This window comes from Pongo abelii, chromosome X (assembly GCF_028885655.2).
Source record: "Pongo abelii isolate AG06213 chromosome X, NHGRI_mPonAbe1-v2.0_pri, whole genome shotgun sequence".
NCBI lineage: Eukaryota > Metazoa > Chordata > Mammalia > Primates > Hominidae > Pongo > Pongo abelii.
The window spans coordinates 17,873,513-17,888,698 of NC_072008.2; the positions used below are offsets into that span (position 1 = coordinate 17,873,513).

Consider the following 15,186-nt stretch of genomic DNA (forward strand, 5'->3'; position numbering starts at 1 on the left):
GACGAGGTTTTGCAATGTTGCCCAGGCTGGTCTGGAACTCCAGGGCTCAAGTGATCCTCCCACCTTGGCCTCCCAAAGTGCTGGGATTACAGGTATGAGCCACTGTGCCCAGTGGGTGCCTACAGTTTTATCTGAGTGTATACAGAGAATACATTTGGATGGAAAATAACCTACCAGTGGAATTAATAATAGAAAACCTCAACAGTTCATCACCTTTAACTCGGACTTATTTCTAACCTCAGCAGGGCATAACTAAAATCTCACTTTACTTAGAAATCCCTTGGTCTAATAACAGTTGTAGGTGGATTATTTGCAATATTTTGGAACTACTTCTTTCAAGCACTTATATATACCACTTACGATAGTGTCAACCAATATGGGTTAATTAAATTAAATGATCAGTTTGTTAAAATAGCACCCTAAGGACCTCAACTATACCCTATTTTGTCTTGCTGATGTGGGAGGTGAGTTATTTGACCTGGTGGTAGTAAGTTCTGGAAAACTGCCTTTTTTATTTAATGAGGAGTAAAGTCTGCTAAAATGACCTCTTACGCTTTTTTCCCTGCTGTTAAAGTTTTCAGCTTAGCAGCTTTTGAGTGTGGCTTTTAGAGGCTTGGCTTCCCCACCCTTCAGCTTGAAATCACCTCCTCACCATTGTGCCAAGTGCTCTGGGCATTCCAGCTAACTGGAATGGTCTTGAAAATAATTGAAGAAAAATCCGTAATTCAGACTCTCTGCTAATTCATCCTGGCTTTTGCCCCTGAAGAGTCCAAATTCCTGTGGGTTCATTGGGCTTCAGACCCAATATTTAAGACTACGACAAAGTACATATTTTTGAGTTGTTGATGCTTAAAACCTGAAAGCAGAAAGCTCTTCTGAGCCTCAGTTTCCTCACTTGTAAAATGAATCTAAATCCTTTCCTGTCCTGTTGTATTAATTATGCTCCTTATGAAGATAATGAGTATATTGACATATTCTCTCAGTAATTGGCTTCTCCCTCTCTCCCTGTCTCTCTCCCTCCTTCCTTCCTTCTTTTTATTTGGAGTTTTTACCATTGTAGGCCTATTTTTTCATGCTAAAAGTGTGAGACTTTTGCCTTTCAATCTAAACAAATCTTTGACCTCACTTCAGAATATTCTACTCACTGTTAAGGACTTCCGTGGTTAGAACAGTACCTGTTCCTTCTTTAAATCTTTCTTCTCCCCCCCGCCCCTACTTTAGAGCTACTCGTTTTTCCTCTGCCAGGTTGATCACTACCCACAAACACAGATCTTCACAACTTGCTCCAATTTCTTATAATTTCTGAACTGAAGCCAGCTGAAGCCATCTTGACAAGTCTGAGCAAATTTGAACATTCCTGGTGACTAATCCTATTTCCTGAAAGGCTGATCTTTATGCTGGTTGGCCCAAAGCGTTTTTGAAAGAGATGACATATCAAGTCTTGAGGAAAAGCCTGCTGGAAATCCTGTACGGCCGAGACCTGAGAGTAGGTGAACTGGACATAGTTGTGAGGGGTGGGAGATAAGAGTGATCACAGCTGGCCAAATCAAGCAGAAGAACCACAGGGCCTGAGAGTGTGTTGGTGGCCCTCTTTGTGAGCCCTGTGGGGATCACACATCTCTGTCCAGGAACCATGACTCTGGGCTAATGGCTCTTCCTCAAAGGTTTGTGTGAAAGGCTGCATACTCCCGACGGGAGAAGGGGCATGGAGTTGAACCACCAGGGAACCCTAGGCTCACTGGGGCCACAACAATGGGTGCTTTCCCTTCTCTTAATTCCTGGCCGGCTTATAGCCAAGCTGACTGGATCCCAGTTTCCATCAAACGCCTGGATGAGGGGCAGGCAGAGGGTGTTGCTGCTCCAGTGGCACAACCCTGATCCCAACATAACACTCGGTGTGCAGCCTTCACAGAGCTCAATGGGCAAGCCTCCCAGTGCCAGCCAGTCCCCATTACAATAGCCTCATCCCCAAAGGCTCCCAGTGTTGAATGGGAAGGATCATAAATGGGGTTGGCTGGGGCGGGTGGGGAGGCCTGCCCCAGGAATTTATCCCAGGGATGGGAGTTGTTTCACACTGGCTCAACACCCAGGGTCGGCTGTGTAGCCAGCCTTTCTCACCCAGCCAGTGCCACCGTCTCAAGTTGGGTGGGCAGCCTTCCTGCATCAGCTGATGGGGCCCGTGTCTTTACAATACACTGGGAAGAGCTGCTGAGTCTCTGGCTTTGAGGGGACAAAATTTGCCACTTGTAGAAGCTTGAAAGGATGGCGTGTGGCTGATGCTATAGACTGGGACTAGTCAGCCTGACAAGAAACAGCTACTTGGTCACATTTTGAGAAAAAAAAAATTAACAACACAGGAAAAGAGCAGGAGAAAGAAAATTCACTCTGGGTGTATGATACAGGGCCAGCTAAAGCTGTAACCCTGTACACGGAGGGCCTGGTAATAAAAGAACAGTCTCACAACTGCTTTTCCTCCTGTTCATGCTCCCTGTAACAGCTGGATACATACTAATTGCAAGAAGTGGGGGGGGAAAAAAAGAGCTTTAAGTTTAAAAGCAGGCGTGCAATCATCAGTCTCTTGCCAGCACAGTTTCAGACACAAGTGTGCTGTGCCACCTAGCAGGTCTATTTTAAATGCACATTCGCAGTTCCTCCAGTTCCTCATTTATGTGGGTGGCCTTTGCTGTCAGGGTAGAGCTGCAGTCTCCTTCCACGCGCATCGTTTCTGTCCATCAAGAAATGGCTTAACCAGGGATTCTCAGCCTCAGCACAACTGCCATCTCAGGTCAGATCATTCTTTGTTGGGGTCTAGGGGCTGTCCTGTGTGTTATAGAATGTCTAGCAACATCCCTGACCTCTACCCACTAGATGCCAGTAGTAATCTCTCCCCCTAGCTGCGACAACCAAAAGTGTTTCCAGGCTTTGCCAGATATCCCCCGGGGGTTAAAATCACCCCATTTGATAATCACCAGGCTAAACTAGAAAAGAATGACTTTGTCTTCTCTCCCTGGCTCCACCCTCAAAGATCTCTATCCAAGGCTTGGAAAAAGTATGAGCCATCTCTTGATCCACTAGCCTGCACCACTACTTCTGACTTGCAAGATTTTCAATCATTGAGAACAATGCTCTTACTGCCCTTGAAAAGAACGGCATTTCCAACTAAACTTTTGGTTGGTGGGAAGGAAGCAGGTTACTTTTTTGTTGTGAGACATTTGTCTTGTCTTACACTATGGAAGGTCCAGGCACAGAATTCTACACACCCAAGAACTATATGAACTGGAAGGAGCCTTGGGCACTTGAAACTCACCTCCCTGTCCCTTTTCTTTGCCACTTATTTATTTATTTATTTATTTTACAAATGAAATAAAAAAAAACCCAAGGCCAAAGTGGGAAATGACTTGCTCAAGGTCATCCATATTCCTAACCCTCCTTTTACTGGGGCATAGGGCAATATTTTCCAATATGCCTGAAAAGCTTAGGTCTCTAATCACAGATAACTTACAGCTTTTTACAAGCAAGAGTTTTGGCCAAATTATGCCAGTTAAAGAATGTAAATTTTATAAATGATGAAATACTGCAACCAATTAGTGCAAACAAACATTTATTGTGAAATAGTCATCCTACCCTTTATTAGGTATTACATCATCAAAGCACTTTGTGGCAATGAAAATAGCTTTTTTTACCCCTCTAATTCACCCAATATTCCATTAAAGCTGCAAAAAATGTGCAATCTGCTTGAAAAATAGGTTGCTCTTATTTACTCATTTGTGAAAAGTCAAAAATTAAAAAAGAAAATGATACTAGCATACAGGGCCTCCAGAGCCAATTCACCTTTCCATTTCCCAACTACTCCCCAAAATAATTAACAAAGATAATTTGTTTTAAATGACTTTTTATAAAACCAATGCACCTTTCCCCATATTATAATCATACAAATTTTAAAAAGCCGTTATTTACTTTCTTGGAAAAAAGGTGGCCAGCCGTTGTTTTTTGATTGGGAGCATGTGTATTTCCTGGGAGTTCACTTTCTTTAACTTTATGCTCCGGCTTTTGATGGGTTTCCTAAGGGGCTCTGCATTTCCCATGGACTCTTCCCCTTGGCTGTTGATATCATAGCCCTGAAGCACGGAGTCTTCTCTTTTGAAGGAGAAGTTTTTGGTGGACACCCCCGAGAGGCCTTTGATCTTGCCACAGAATATGGTAGGCACAGCATCTTCGACAGAGACAATGACCTTGGCCGCCTGGGACTCGCCCACCATCTCAATGTTATTTTCAGCCTTGACCTCGCTGCTGGGGTGGTTGGGCTGGCTGAGCATCTCGGTAGCGGCATCACTGCTGCTGATGTGACTATCCATCATGGCTGGGGCCTCATGGGATGTGGCAGGGGCAAAAGAAATTTCCATGCCACTGGGAAGTTTCTCCATCACTGTGTGACCTGAGCTGTCCACTGATGCACCACTGTCATACAGTGTCTCAGGGGGAGGCTCGGATTTCCGGTGGGCTGCCACTGACAGGTCTAGGGCTGCATCTTCCTGGAAGATTGGGGGACTGACTTCGCCAGCCTTGAGCCAGGGCACTGACTTCATGGAGAGATCCAGGGCCTCGTTCTCACTTCCCATCTTAATGACCGTGTGGCGGCTGAACTGGAAGTACTCCTTAGGCTGGAGGATGTCAAAGGGCTTCAGTTCATCTTTTTCCAGAGGGGTCTGGGTGCCTTTAAAGGGGTGCAGGCCGAAGGAAGATGGTGGCTTGGGGAAACTGGAGCTGAACTTGGATTCAGAACTCTGAGGCACCGGAATGGGGATGGGAATAGGGACTGGCACAGGCAAGGGGACGATTACAGGATACGGCACCAAGAGGGTGGCTGGTGGGACCAGGGGGGACAAGGGGGAGCTAAAAGGCTGGGGAGGCACGGGGGCATAGCCAGGAGGAGGCTGACAGGGTGGGGGCCCGAGAGTGCCCTGGGAGGGAAACAAATTCTGGAGCACAGCTTCAAATGGCAAAGTGGGCTCCTGCGGCTGGCTGGGGATCCTCAGGTCCAGGAGCTGGGGCTGGGCCTCGGGGTCCTCCGCTCCCTGGAAGAGGTTGTTGTGGATGGTACTGGAGGAGCATGGGGCCTCCTGCGGCAGGACCAGAGGGGAGTTGAGGTGCTGAAAGACGTGCTGCTCCAGCACCACAGGCAGTTGCACGGGGCCCTGGGTGGTCATGACGTAGGTGGCATTGCCATTGGGATTGAGCTCTGGTGCGGAGCTTCCCTCCACCTGCATGTGAATGGGCATCACCACTGGGCTCTCCCCGAGGCACAGGGGCTGCAACACAGTGGCCGCCACCTTCAGAGCCATGCCACTCTGAGACTCGGCAGGGGGATTCAGAATGGATGGGGCTGGCACGGTCACCAGGGCCTTCTTTACCAGGTCAGTGGAGTTGATGTTCCAGGCTTCGGTGGTGATCAGCTGAGCCATGCCATTCTCCAGTCTATTATTAGCCAAGGTAGGAGGGGAGTCGGTCATGTCCATGGAAAGGTTCTGGGACTGCAGGTCATCCATCACTCAGCTCTGATGCCACTTGGCCTGCAACACAGAACATACAATATGAATCTTCCTTAAAAGACTATTTATAATTGCCTTAAGAGCTCTCTCACATCTTTAGAAAGTTTCCACATTTTAGTTAACCAGGGAGCATAACCCATCTCTCTATGTATATGTTCAGGTTATAGATATCTCCTAATATATACAAACACAACCACATGATCATGTGTGCGTGGAGAACCCCAATTTAACAGATGATTAAGCTATAAATGCAGATGGTGTAATCAGTAAATAGCCAAGTGAGGTTAAACCGGGCATTTTTAAAGCCTAATTCTCAGCTTATATGTTTAGCCTTCAACAAAAATGAAGTTTCAGTCCAAGTTGCTATGTCAGACAGTTAAGATATGCCGAAATTTGACTTGTTCAAATTCAAATAAGCAGTGAAGACTTACTTTCCTTTAAGGAAAAAAAATAATGCCTTGTCACATTTGAATATGCTATGACTATGGAAAACGGCATTTTAAATACTCTGTAGCAATCATTCTTCCAAAAGAGGTTTGATAAGGAAGAGCAGTCCATTTACACAAGGGTCATTACGGTTGTCTCTCTGTCTCCCTCTGACCAATGACATTCCCATTTCTCCCAGTAACAGCAAAATCCATTCCCCAGGGCAAGGTGAAGATCGATGATGACTTGCATGAATGGTCATTGGGTCCACTGTCACTTCCCCAATCAGCTCATCTATCTGATCTGTGGCCCCTCCTAATATCTAGCTGCCAAGAGGAAGAGGGCATTGGTGAGCCCAGGGCTGGGGAGATGGAACACTTGTTGGAAACGAAAATCCTCAAAGGTCAGGCACACTTTCTCAATGTCCTTGGCACCTTCCACAGACCTCTGGCCACATCCTCAGAGGCCAAAGGCACCTAGTGCGTGTGCTTCCTGGTGGAAGCAGGGCTGCAGATGCAATAGGGCTCTCCATGGAAACCTGTCCATATTTGGCCTCGTTACCATGGAGAAGGCAGGCACCATGTCTAACTCAGGGATCTGAGCAGCCTTGGAGTCTGGTTGGGCTCAATAATAATTCAATAATCCTCAGTTTCACTGGGCAGGCCTTGGGCAACTGAGATTTTTTACCTCATCTATCCCAACTGCCTAGACTTTAGTCCTGTGGTCAGCTTGTCCTCCTCTCCTCACCCCGAAATTACCAACACAACCTCCAAAGAAAGAGAGGTGGCCCAGCACACCATGGGGCTAGAAATAAACAAACGAGGCCGGGTGCGGTGGCTCATGCCTGTAATCCCAGCACTTTGGGAGGCTGAGGTGGGCAGATCATTTGAGGTCAGGAGTTCGAGACCAGCCTGGCCAACATGATGAAACCCCATCTCTACTAAAAATACAAAAATTAGCTGGGCATGATGTCACGCGCCTGTAGTCCCAGCTACTCTACTCGGGAGGCTGAGGCAGGAGAATGGCTTGAACTCAGGAGGCAGAGGTTGCAGTGAGCCGAGATCGCATCACTGCACTCCAGCCTGGGTGACAGAGTGAGACTCCTTTAAAAAAAAAAAAAAAAAAAGAAAAGAAATAAACAAATGATGTCTCACTACAGTAAGGCAGCTTTAACAAATGAACAACTCTGTGGTATTTCCAGGCAATCAGAATGTGTCATATGCACAGAACAAGGAGTTTCTCTGAGGCAGGAGGAGAGGCGGGGAGGGAAAGGATGCTGTGCAAACAACTTTGTGGAGAATGACTGGTGGGCCACACCTTTGGCAGGATCCAGAGCGTGTCTCCCTCTGGAAGCCATGAGGTGACCCAGCATGCTGGCCAGTAACCCCCTTGGGACAGAGTTGGGAGGCAGCCTGGCCCCAGGGAGGCTGAGGGGGCTTGCCCTAGCTGAAGGGTCTGGTTATTTATAAGTGAATCCTGATTCAGCCCAGAAGACGCCATGCCTCTAACATGCCTTTTTTTTTTTTTTTTTTTTTTTTTTTTTTGTGAGAGGGAGTCCTGCTCTGCAGCCCAGGCTGGAGCGCAGTGGCACGATCTTGGCTCACTGCAACCTCTGCCTCCTGGATTCAAGTGATTCTTCTGCCTCAGCCTCCCGAGTAGTTGGGACTACAGGTGCACACCACCATGCCCAGCTAATTTTTGTATTTTTAGTAGAGATGGGGTTTCACCATGTTGTCCGGGGTCATCTTGAACTCCTGGCCTCAAGTGATCCTCCTGCTTCGGCCTCCCAAGTGCTGGGATTACAAGTGTGAGCCACTGCACCTGGCCTCTAATACACCATTCATTCATGCATGCATGTATGAATTCATTCATCCACTCATCCTGAGTGAAACAGACGAGGTTCTTGTTTTCATGGACATTATACTCTAGTGGAGGCAACACATCTTTGATCAGAGATTTGCTAGCATGCAAAGGCATCAACGTTATGCCAGGAGAGGCATCCACATCAGCAGGACAAATATTTGTTGGCCACTTGCACAAAGCCCTATGAAGGCCCTGAGAACCTAAGGCCAGATCCTTGTCCCTCACAGTGGCCAGAACCCTTGGGGAAGGGTAAGAAAAGGCTGAAGGGAAGCTGCAGTAGGACTGGTGAGGACAAGGGCAGCTACAGAAGTCAAGACATGTTCTGTGCCACATTTGGTCTTCCTGTGGGGTTAGGATTATCCAGCTGTGAGACAGCTTTCTCATAACAGCTGCATCTGTCCACCCTTGCAGAAATGGCAGCTTCTCTCCCTCCCTGTCTGCTTCTCTCAATCCCCTCCCAAAGGAAAGAAGACAAACTTCTGGATGCCTCCTCCACCTGCTCCTTGCACACACCTTCAGCTTAGGTACCAGCTCTCATCATTTCCTGTGAAACCTCAATCTCCTCCCTGCCTGGCTTTGGTCTAGGCCTGCTAACATTCCCAGAACAGTCCTGCTCAGAAAGTGAAAAGAGGACTTTGCCAGGCCAGGCAGCCTCCCTCAGGCCCCTGTTCCTCCCATGGATGGCAAGAGCTACAACTCACTGAGCATCTACCATTTGCCACGCCCTCTGTTGAGAACAACCCAGCCAGAGGGGTCTTACAATTATGCCCATCTTGTTGGTGGAAAAACTGATTCCACAGGGAGATTAAATAACTATCTTAAAGGTACATAAAGGCTGGGCTTCCCAGGCTTCCCTTCGACTGGGAGAGCTGCGAAGGCCACGCCCCTCCATGCATTTTGTTTCCTGGCAAAAGCAGTCCCCACAGCCTCTCCTTCAACACCGAGTGCACGTGCCCGCAGAGGCATGCAGGCAATAGTACGTGAGCATCACATTTCTTCAAAGCGGAGGCCACGTCCTTCCCAGTAAAGTCATTGAACTGTTGTTCTTTTTTCCCCCACAAGGGGCCTCGTCTGTCCCTCTGGTCACCGGAGTTCCTCCTGTCCTTGGGGACTGCAGCCCGGAGTGGCTATGGTTCTGTTACTGGAGGGCTTGAGGGGCCTCCATCCTCTCAGCCTACTTCTGGTTACTCACCTATCCCCAGCCTGCCTTCCAGAGACAGATGTCACATGGGTTGGAGGGCATCTCAGCACCAATGAGCTAGAGAGGCCCTTGCATCCCCTGCTGTGACTCAAGTCTCTGGGAAAAAGGCTGAGGCCCAGTGGGATGAAGGACAGAGGACAGGCCAAGGTGTGGGTGGAAGGGAGCAGTATGCAGGATCTCAGGGCAGAGGGGAAAAACCCCTGGCCCAAACCTCACTTCCACCTCCTTCAACAGGACAGCTCCAGATCTGCCTGACTACTCAGCCAAAGCAGGCCCGAGAGTAGCCCTGGGCTTTTCCCTAGAGAGCTGCTGGCCCTGAGACAGGCTTGCCTGCCTCCACCTAGTCCCCACCAAGTATGGCGCTGGCCCTGGGACACCCAGGCAAAGGAACATGAACTTGGCCTTCATCATGCACCCTCCCACCTCCCAGAAAGCCTCGTTCCGTCTTTCTCACTACATCTCCTCCTCTTGCTGTTCAACCTGCCAGCAAGCACCCCACTCTGACTCTGAGTCAGCAGCTGAGGTGGTCTGGGTGCATCCAGTGGGAGCATAGTGGGTGTTGCTGCTGCAGCGGCTCATACTGGAAGCCTCGGCGATGCCCTAAGAATACAAAACTAGCTCATGAATCGTGGGTTCAAAGCGTGAGTCTGTATCCCTGAGGACAAGCCAAGTAGCCAGATAATGACTGGAGAGAAGGTGGAGGCCCATCTCCCCACTCAGACAAGCTGCTGATTAGCTCGGGCCTAGGGTGGGTGGGGGACCTCTTCAAATCAAGGAGCATCACAAGAGCTGGTTGATGCTCAAGCCCAGGGGGCACGAATTTCTTCAGAGGTGACAGAGAACATTTCATTTGTGTTTTGCAAAACATTTTCAAATGTGTTTAAATGAGGGCACCCATCCATCCCACCTGCCCCTATTATCCCTGGGGGTGTGGGAGTGGAGGTCAGTAAACAGTGGCAGTGTGGCTGGGTAGGAAGCAGGCAACCTGGATCTGCAAGTTGCTGGAGACCCTGGAGACCTCGCCATCTTGGTTTGCAGCCAGTTGCTAGGACCTCACCGCCATGTAGCCCATGTACCCCCTGTATGGAGACAGTGGGGAAAAGACTCAGGGCCCAGGACAGATGAGGAGGTAGGGAGGGACTGGGAGAGTAGCTCTGCTTGCAGACTTTTGGGGTGTATTAATCTGTTCTCACACTCCTATAAAGACATACCTGAGACTGGGTAATTTATTAAGAAAAGAGGTTTAATTGGCTCACGGTTCTGTGGGCCATACAGGCTTCTGCTTCTGGGGATCAGGAAACTTACAATCATGGCAGAAGGTGAAGGGGAAGGAAGCACATCTTCACGTGGCCGGCAAGAGGTGGGGGGAAGTGCTACACACTTTTAAACAAGCAGATTTCGTTGAGAACTCTATCATAAGAACAGCAAGGGGGAAGTCCTATGGTCCAATCACCTCCCACTAGGCCTCTACCTGTAACACTGGAGATTACAATTTGCCATGAGATTTGGGTGGGGATACAAAGCCAAACCATATCATGGGGTCACAGAACTGTTATCTGAACCCCTCATCTAATTATTGCAAAGATCTAATTATACCAGAGGCCGGTCTCCCTAGGGTCTGACCATTAGCCTGGAGCTCTCTCCCACCTCAGCCTTCACCCAGCCAACGCCTGCTCATCTGTCCGACTTAACGGGTTCAGCTCTAAAGTTGCTTCTTCTGAGATCATCCCCCACCCTCATTGGGCTCCCAAAGGACCCCAACTTGACTTTGCCTAGTCCTGACTCTGCCCAGCCCATACTGGGATTTCTTATTTACTTCTTTCTCCAGGAGCAGGGGATAGTCTCCCACCTCATATCTGGCACTAGTAGGTGCTGAGAAAATATCTTCTGGATGAAGTGGTGCGCGAATGAACGCCTAAGCCTTCCTGAGCCTGGTGTTCTCATCCTCACCCTCTTGTCGCAGGCACACCATTTATACACTCATGGAGTGTCAAGGTGGGCAGGGACATTAAAGCTGACATCTCCTCAAGCCTCTTGCCGACTCTTTTTATTGATGAGTAAGCTGCAACTCAAAAAGGCTGACTAAAACTTACACAAGGCCACTTCTTTTTTTTTTTCTTTCATTATTATTATTATTATTATTATTATTATACTTTAGGTTTTATGGTACATGTGCGCAATGTGCAGGTAAGTTACATATGTATACATGTGCCATGCTGGTGCGCTGCACCCACTAACTCGTCATCTAGCATTAGGTATATCTCCCAATGCTATCCCTCCCCCCTCCCCCCACCCCACAACAGTCCCCGAAGTGTGATGTTCCCCTTCCTGTGTCCATGTGTTCTCATTGTTCAATTCCCACCTATGAGTGAGAATATGCGGTGTTTGGTTTTTTGTTCTTGCGATAGTTTACTGAGAATGATGATTTCCAATTTCATCCATGTGCCTACAAAGGACATGAACTCATCATTTTTTATGGCTGCATAGTATTCCATGGTGTATATGTGCCACATTTTCTTAATCCAGTCTATCATTGTTGGACATTTGGGTTGGTTCCAAGTCTTTGCTATTGTGAATAATGCTGCAATAAACATACGTGTGCATGTGTCTTTATAGCAGCATGATTTATAGTCCTTTGGGTATATACCCAGTAATGGGATGGCTGGGTCGAATGGAATTTCTAGTTCTAGATCCCTGAGGAATCGCCACACTGACTTCCACAATGGTTGAACTAGTTTACAGTCCCACCAACAGTGTAAAAGTGTTCCTATTTCTCCACATCCTCTCCAGCACCTGTTGTTTCCTGACTTTTTAATGATTGCCATTCTAACTGGTGTGAGATGGTATCTCATTGTGGTTTTGATTTGCATTTCTCTGATGGCCAGTGATGATGAGCACTTTTTCATGTGTTTTTTGGCTGCATAAATGTCTTCTTTTGAGAAGTGTCTGTTCATGTCCTTCGCCCACTTTTTGATGGGGTTGTTTGTTTTTTTCTTGTAAATTTGTTTGAGTTCATTGTAGATTCTGGATATTAGCCCTTTGTCAGATGAGTAGGTTGCGAAAATTTTCTCCCATTTTGTAGGTTGCCTGTTCACTCTGATGGTAGTTTCCTTTGCTGTGCAGAAGCTCTTGAGTTTAATTAGATCCCATTTGTCAATTTTGGCTTTTGTTGCCATTGCTTTTGGTGTTTTAGACATGAAGTCCTTGCCCATGCCTATGTCCTGAATGGTAATGCCTAGGTTTTCTTCTAGGGTTTTTATGGTTTTAGGTCTAACATTTAAGTCTTTAATCCATCTTGAATTAATTTTTGTATAAGGTGTAAGGAAGGGATCCAGTTTCAGCTTTCTACATATGGCTAGCCAGTTTTCCCAGCACCATTTATTAAATAGGGAATCCTTTCCCCATTTCTTGTTTTTGTCAGGTTTGTCAAAGATCAGATAGTTGTAGATATGTGGCATTACTTCTGACGGCTCTTCTTACAGAGGTCACCAGGCTCTTGTTTCCGGAAGAGCAGAGGGTCAGACCCGCAGGTGCCATGATGGGAGAACATGGCAGCCACTCACGTTCACCAGCCACGGGAGACTCTGATGGGTCAGTGTTAGATGCCCGCAACAACAAATAGGTGGATTTTAGGACTTGGAGAACAGCCTAAATTAGAGGTCAAGTATTTTGCTTTTTAAATTAAGCCATCTATCAAGGTAAGTTTCTTCGCCTACAACAATCACATCTTAAAACACATGCTGAAAATTTTCTCAAGATATGCATTTTCCAATTGTAAAATATCAACAGCTTTGGTTTCTACGGAGCACGAGACAGCTATCAATTATTTCTAGTCAAAGTAGGACTGTCTACCCAAGCTTGTCCAACTCGCAGCCCAAGGGTCGCATGCGGCCCAGACGGCTTTGAATGCGGCCCAACACAAATTTGTAAACTTTCTTAAAACATTATGAGATTTTTTTTGCAATTCTTTTTTTAGCTCATCAGCTATCATTAGTGTATTTTATGTGTGATCCAAGACAATTCTTCTTCCAATGTGGCCCAGGGAAGCCAAAAGACTGAATACCCCTGGATGCCCTTGTTGCTAAAAGTGGGGTCCTTGGAGCAGCAGCAGCAGCAGCACCCAGGATCTTGCTAGAAATACAAATCTCAGGCCACAGCCCAGACCCACTGAATCAGAATCTGCCTCCCAAACAGAGTCCCAGGAGATGTGTATGCACATTAAAGTCTGAGAAGTGCTGGTCTACCACTGGTTCTCAGATTTTGCTATTCATTGGAGTAATCTGGAACTTAAAAAAAAAACCATGCCTAGGTCCTACCCCTAACACTCTGATTTAATTATTCTAGGATGCAGCAGGTGATTCTAATGTACAGTGAGGTTGCCGACCCTTAATCTAAAGGCCAGAGCACACGACTGCTGGTCTGCTGACCTTCTCAATCGCCCATCTTCCTTCTTACTTCCCAGAAAAGACTGAGGCCATCAACACACCAAACTCCCTCCTCTTCCCCCCGGCCCCCGCAGTGTCTCCCCATGTACCCCCACCCCCAGGAAGACGTGAGATGGCTCTCCCTCTTGCAAGGCTGACTTCCCAGAGACCTCTGCTAAGAATCTTGCCCCTTCCATTAATGCCCTATTCTGAATCTGTTTTGTGCTTTCCATTCGGTACTTAAACCAAACCTTCAATGACTAACCTAATTCTGCATAAAAATCACCAGCCACTCTCTATGAGCCAAGTAAGAAAAGCATAATTTTCATCATTTAATTCTATATGTACATGGTTTTACCATTTGGGACTTGAGATGCACTAAATATCTAAGAAGTAATTCCAACTGGGTAACAACTGGTTTTTCTCTCCCCATAGGGTATAATAATTGTCAATTACTTGCCCCAGTGGTTAAATTTTCTAAGCTTTAAACATCAGTACAGGGCCTTTTTACCAAAGCTGTGAACATAATTACCACATGAATGTAGTCTCAAATTGGTTAAAATATGAGGAATACACAAAATAGTCACCTGCCTTATGGTCGACTGCCTTTTACATCCAGAGGTCTACACAGCCCTCTGAAGGGAATATGAATGCCCAGATTAGCTTTAGAGATGAGTTCCCTGACACGCTAATTCATTTATGAAAACAGTAGTGACCACAAACATTGCAACTGGGACTAAACTTCATGAGGACAGACAGTGGCTATGGGGAAGATCTGTTAGGGAGGACAGAGTACAAATATTATGTCTGATCTGATATTTGTGAAAAATAGGAGAAGTGGAGCCAAGCATCAGAAACTGGCCATAAACAGCAGGAGGGCCCAAGGTCTTCCCAGGGAGAGGAGGTAAGGTCATGCCCTGAGGTATCATAAAACTTATTTATGTTTGTTTTATCATCTAATCTTTTTAATTCCTGTTTTTTATTTTATAGTGTATGTAATAAATATAGGAAGGCATATAAATCTAATTACATGTGTGTGTGCATGTGTGTGTGTGTTAAGGGGAGTGTTCAAATTTTTTTTTTCTAATAGGAGTGTGAGAATGAAAACGTTACAACTCAGCAGGAGAAATGAAGCTCTCAGGGCCCAGGGAGACTTCCAGGGTGCCCCCACCTGAACAAGTTTTAGTGTTACTGGCCCAGCCTACCCCTTCTGGGTTTTTTGTGTTTTTTGGGGGAGAGTCTCATTCTGTTGCCCAGGCTGGAGTACAGTGTGCAATCATTACTTACTGCACCCTCAACCTCCAAGACTCAAGCAACCCTCCTGCCTCACCCTCCTGAGTAGCTGGGACTACAGGTGTGTGCCACAATGCCCACCTGATTTTTACTTTTATTTTTGTTGAGACTGGAATCTCACTATGGTACCCAGGCTGGTCTTGAACTCCTGGCCTCAAGTAATCCTCCCACCTCGACTTCCCAAAGTGCTGGGATTACAGGCATGGGCCACCATGCCTGGCCCCACCCCTCTTGTTTTGAAGAACAGGAACCTGAGACTCAGAGGAGAAGTGACTTGCTCAAGTTCACACAGCATAGAGTACACTGACTCCCAGACCTGTTCTCCTTCCTTAAAGGCACATTACCCCACCTGTTGCCTCTGTTTCACATTTCAAAGGATGCTGAGGAGCACTTGAGTTTAACACACGAGCTATAGAGTAAGCACAGTCAG

General features: G+C 47.0%; 1 protein-coding gene across 2 annotated transcripts in view; it reads right to left on the minus strand.

Annotated features, from left to right (window-relative positions):
• Positions 1-3,584: 3,584 nt before the first annotated feature.
• The window catches only part of RAI2 (retinoic acid induced 2), a 62,786-nt gene continuing 51,184 nt past the window's right edge, over positions 3,585-15,186 (minus strand). For both annotated transcript variants that reach the window (XM_002831433.3, XM_009234625.3), the window contains exon 2: positions 3,585-5,570. In XM_002831433.3, the coding sequence (XP_002831479.1) occupies positions 3,954-5,546 (1,593 nt within the window). In that variant the 5' untranslated portion in view covers positions 5,547-5,570 and the 3' untranslated portion in view covers positions 3,585-3,953. The remainder of the gene's footprint in view (positions 5,571-15,186) is intronic.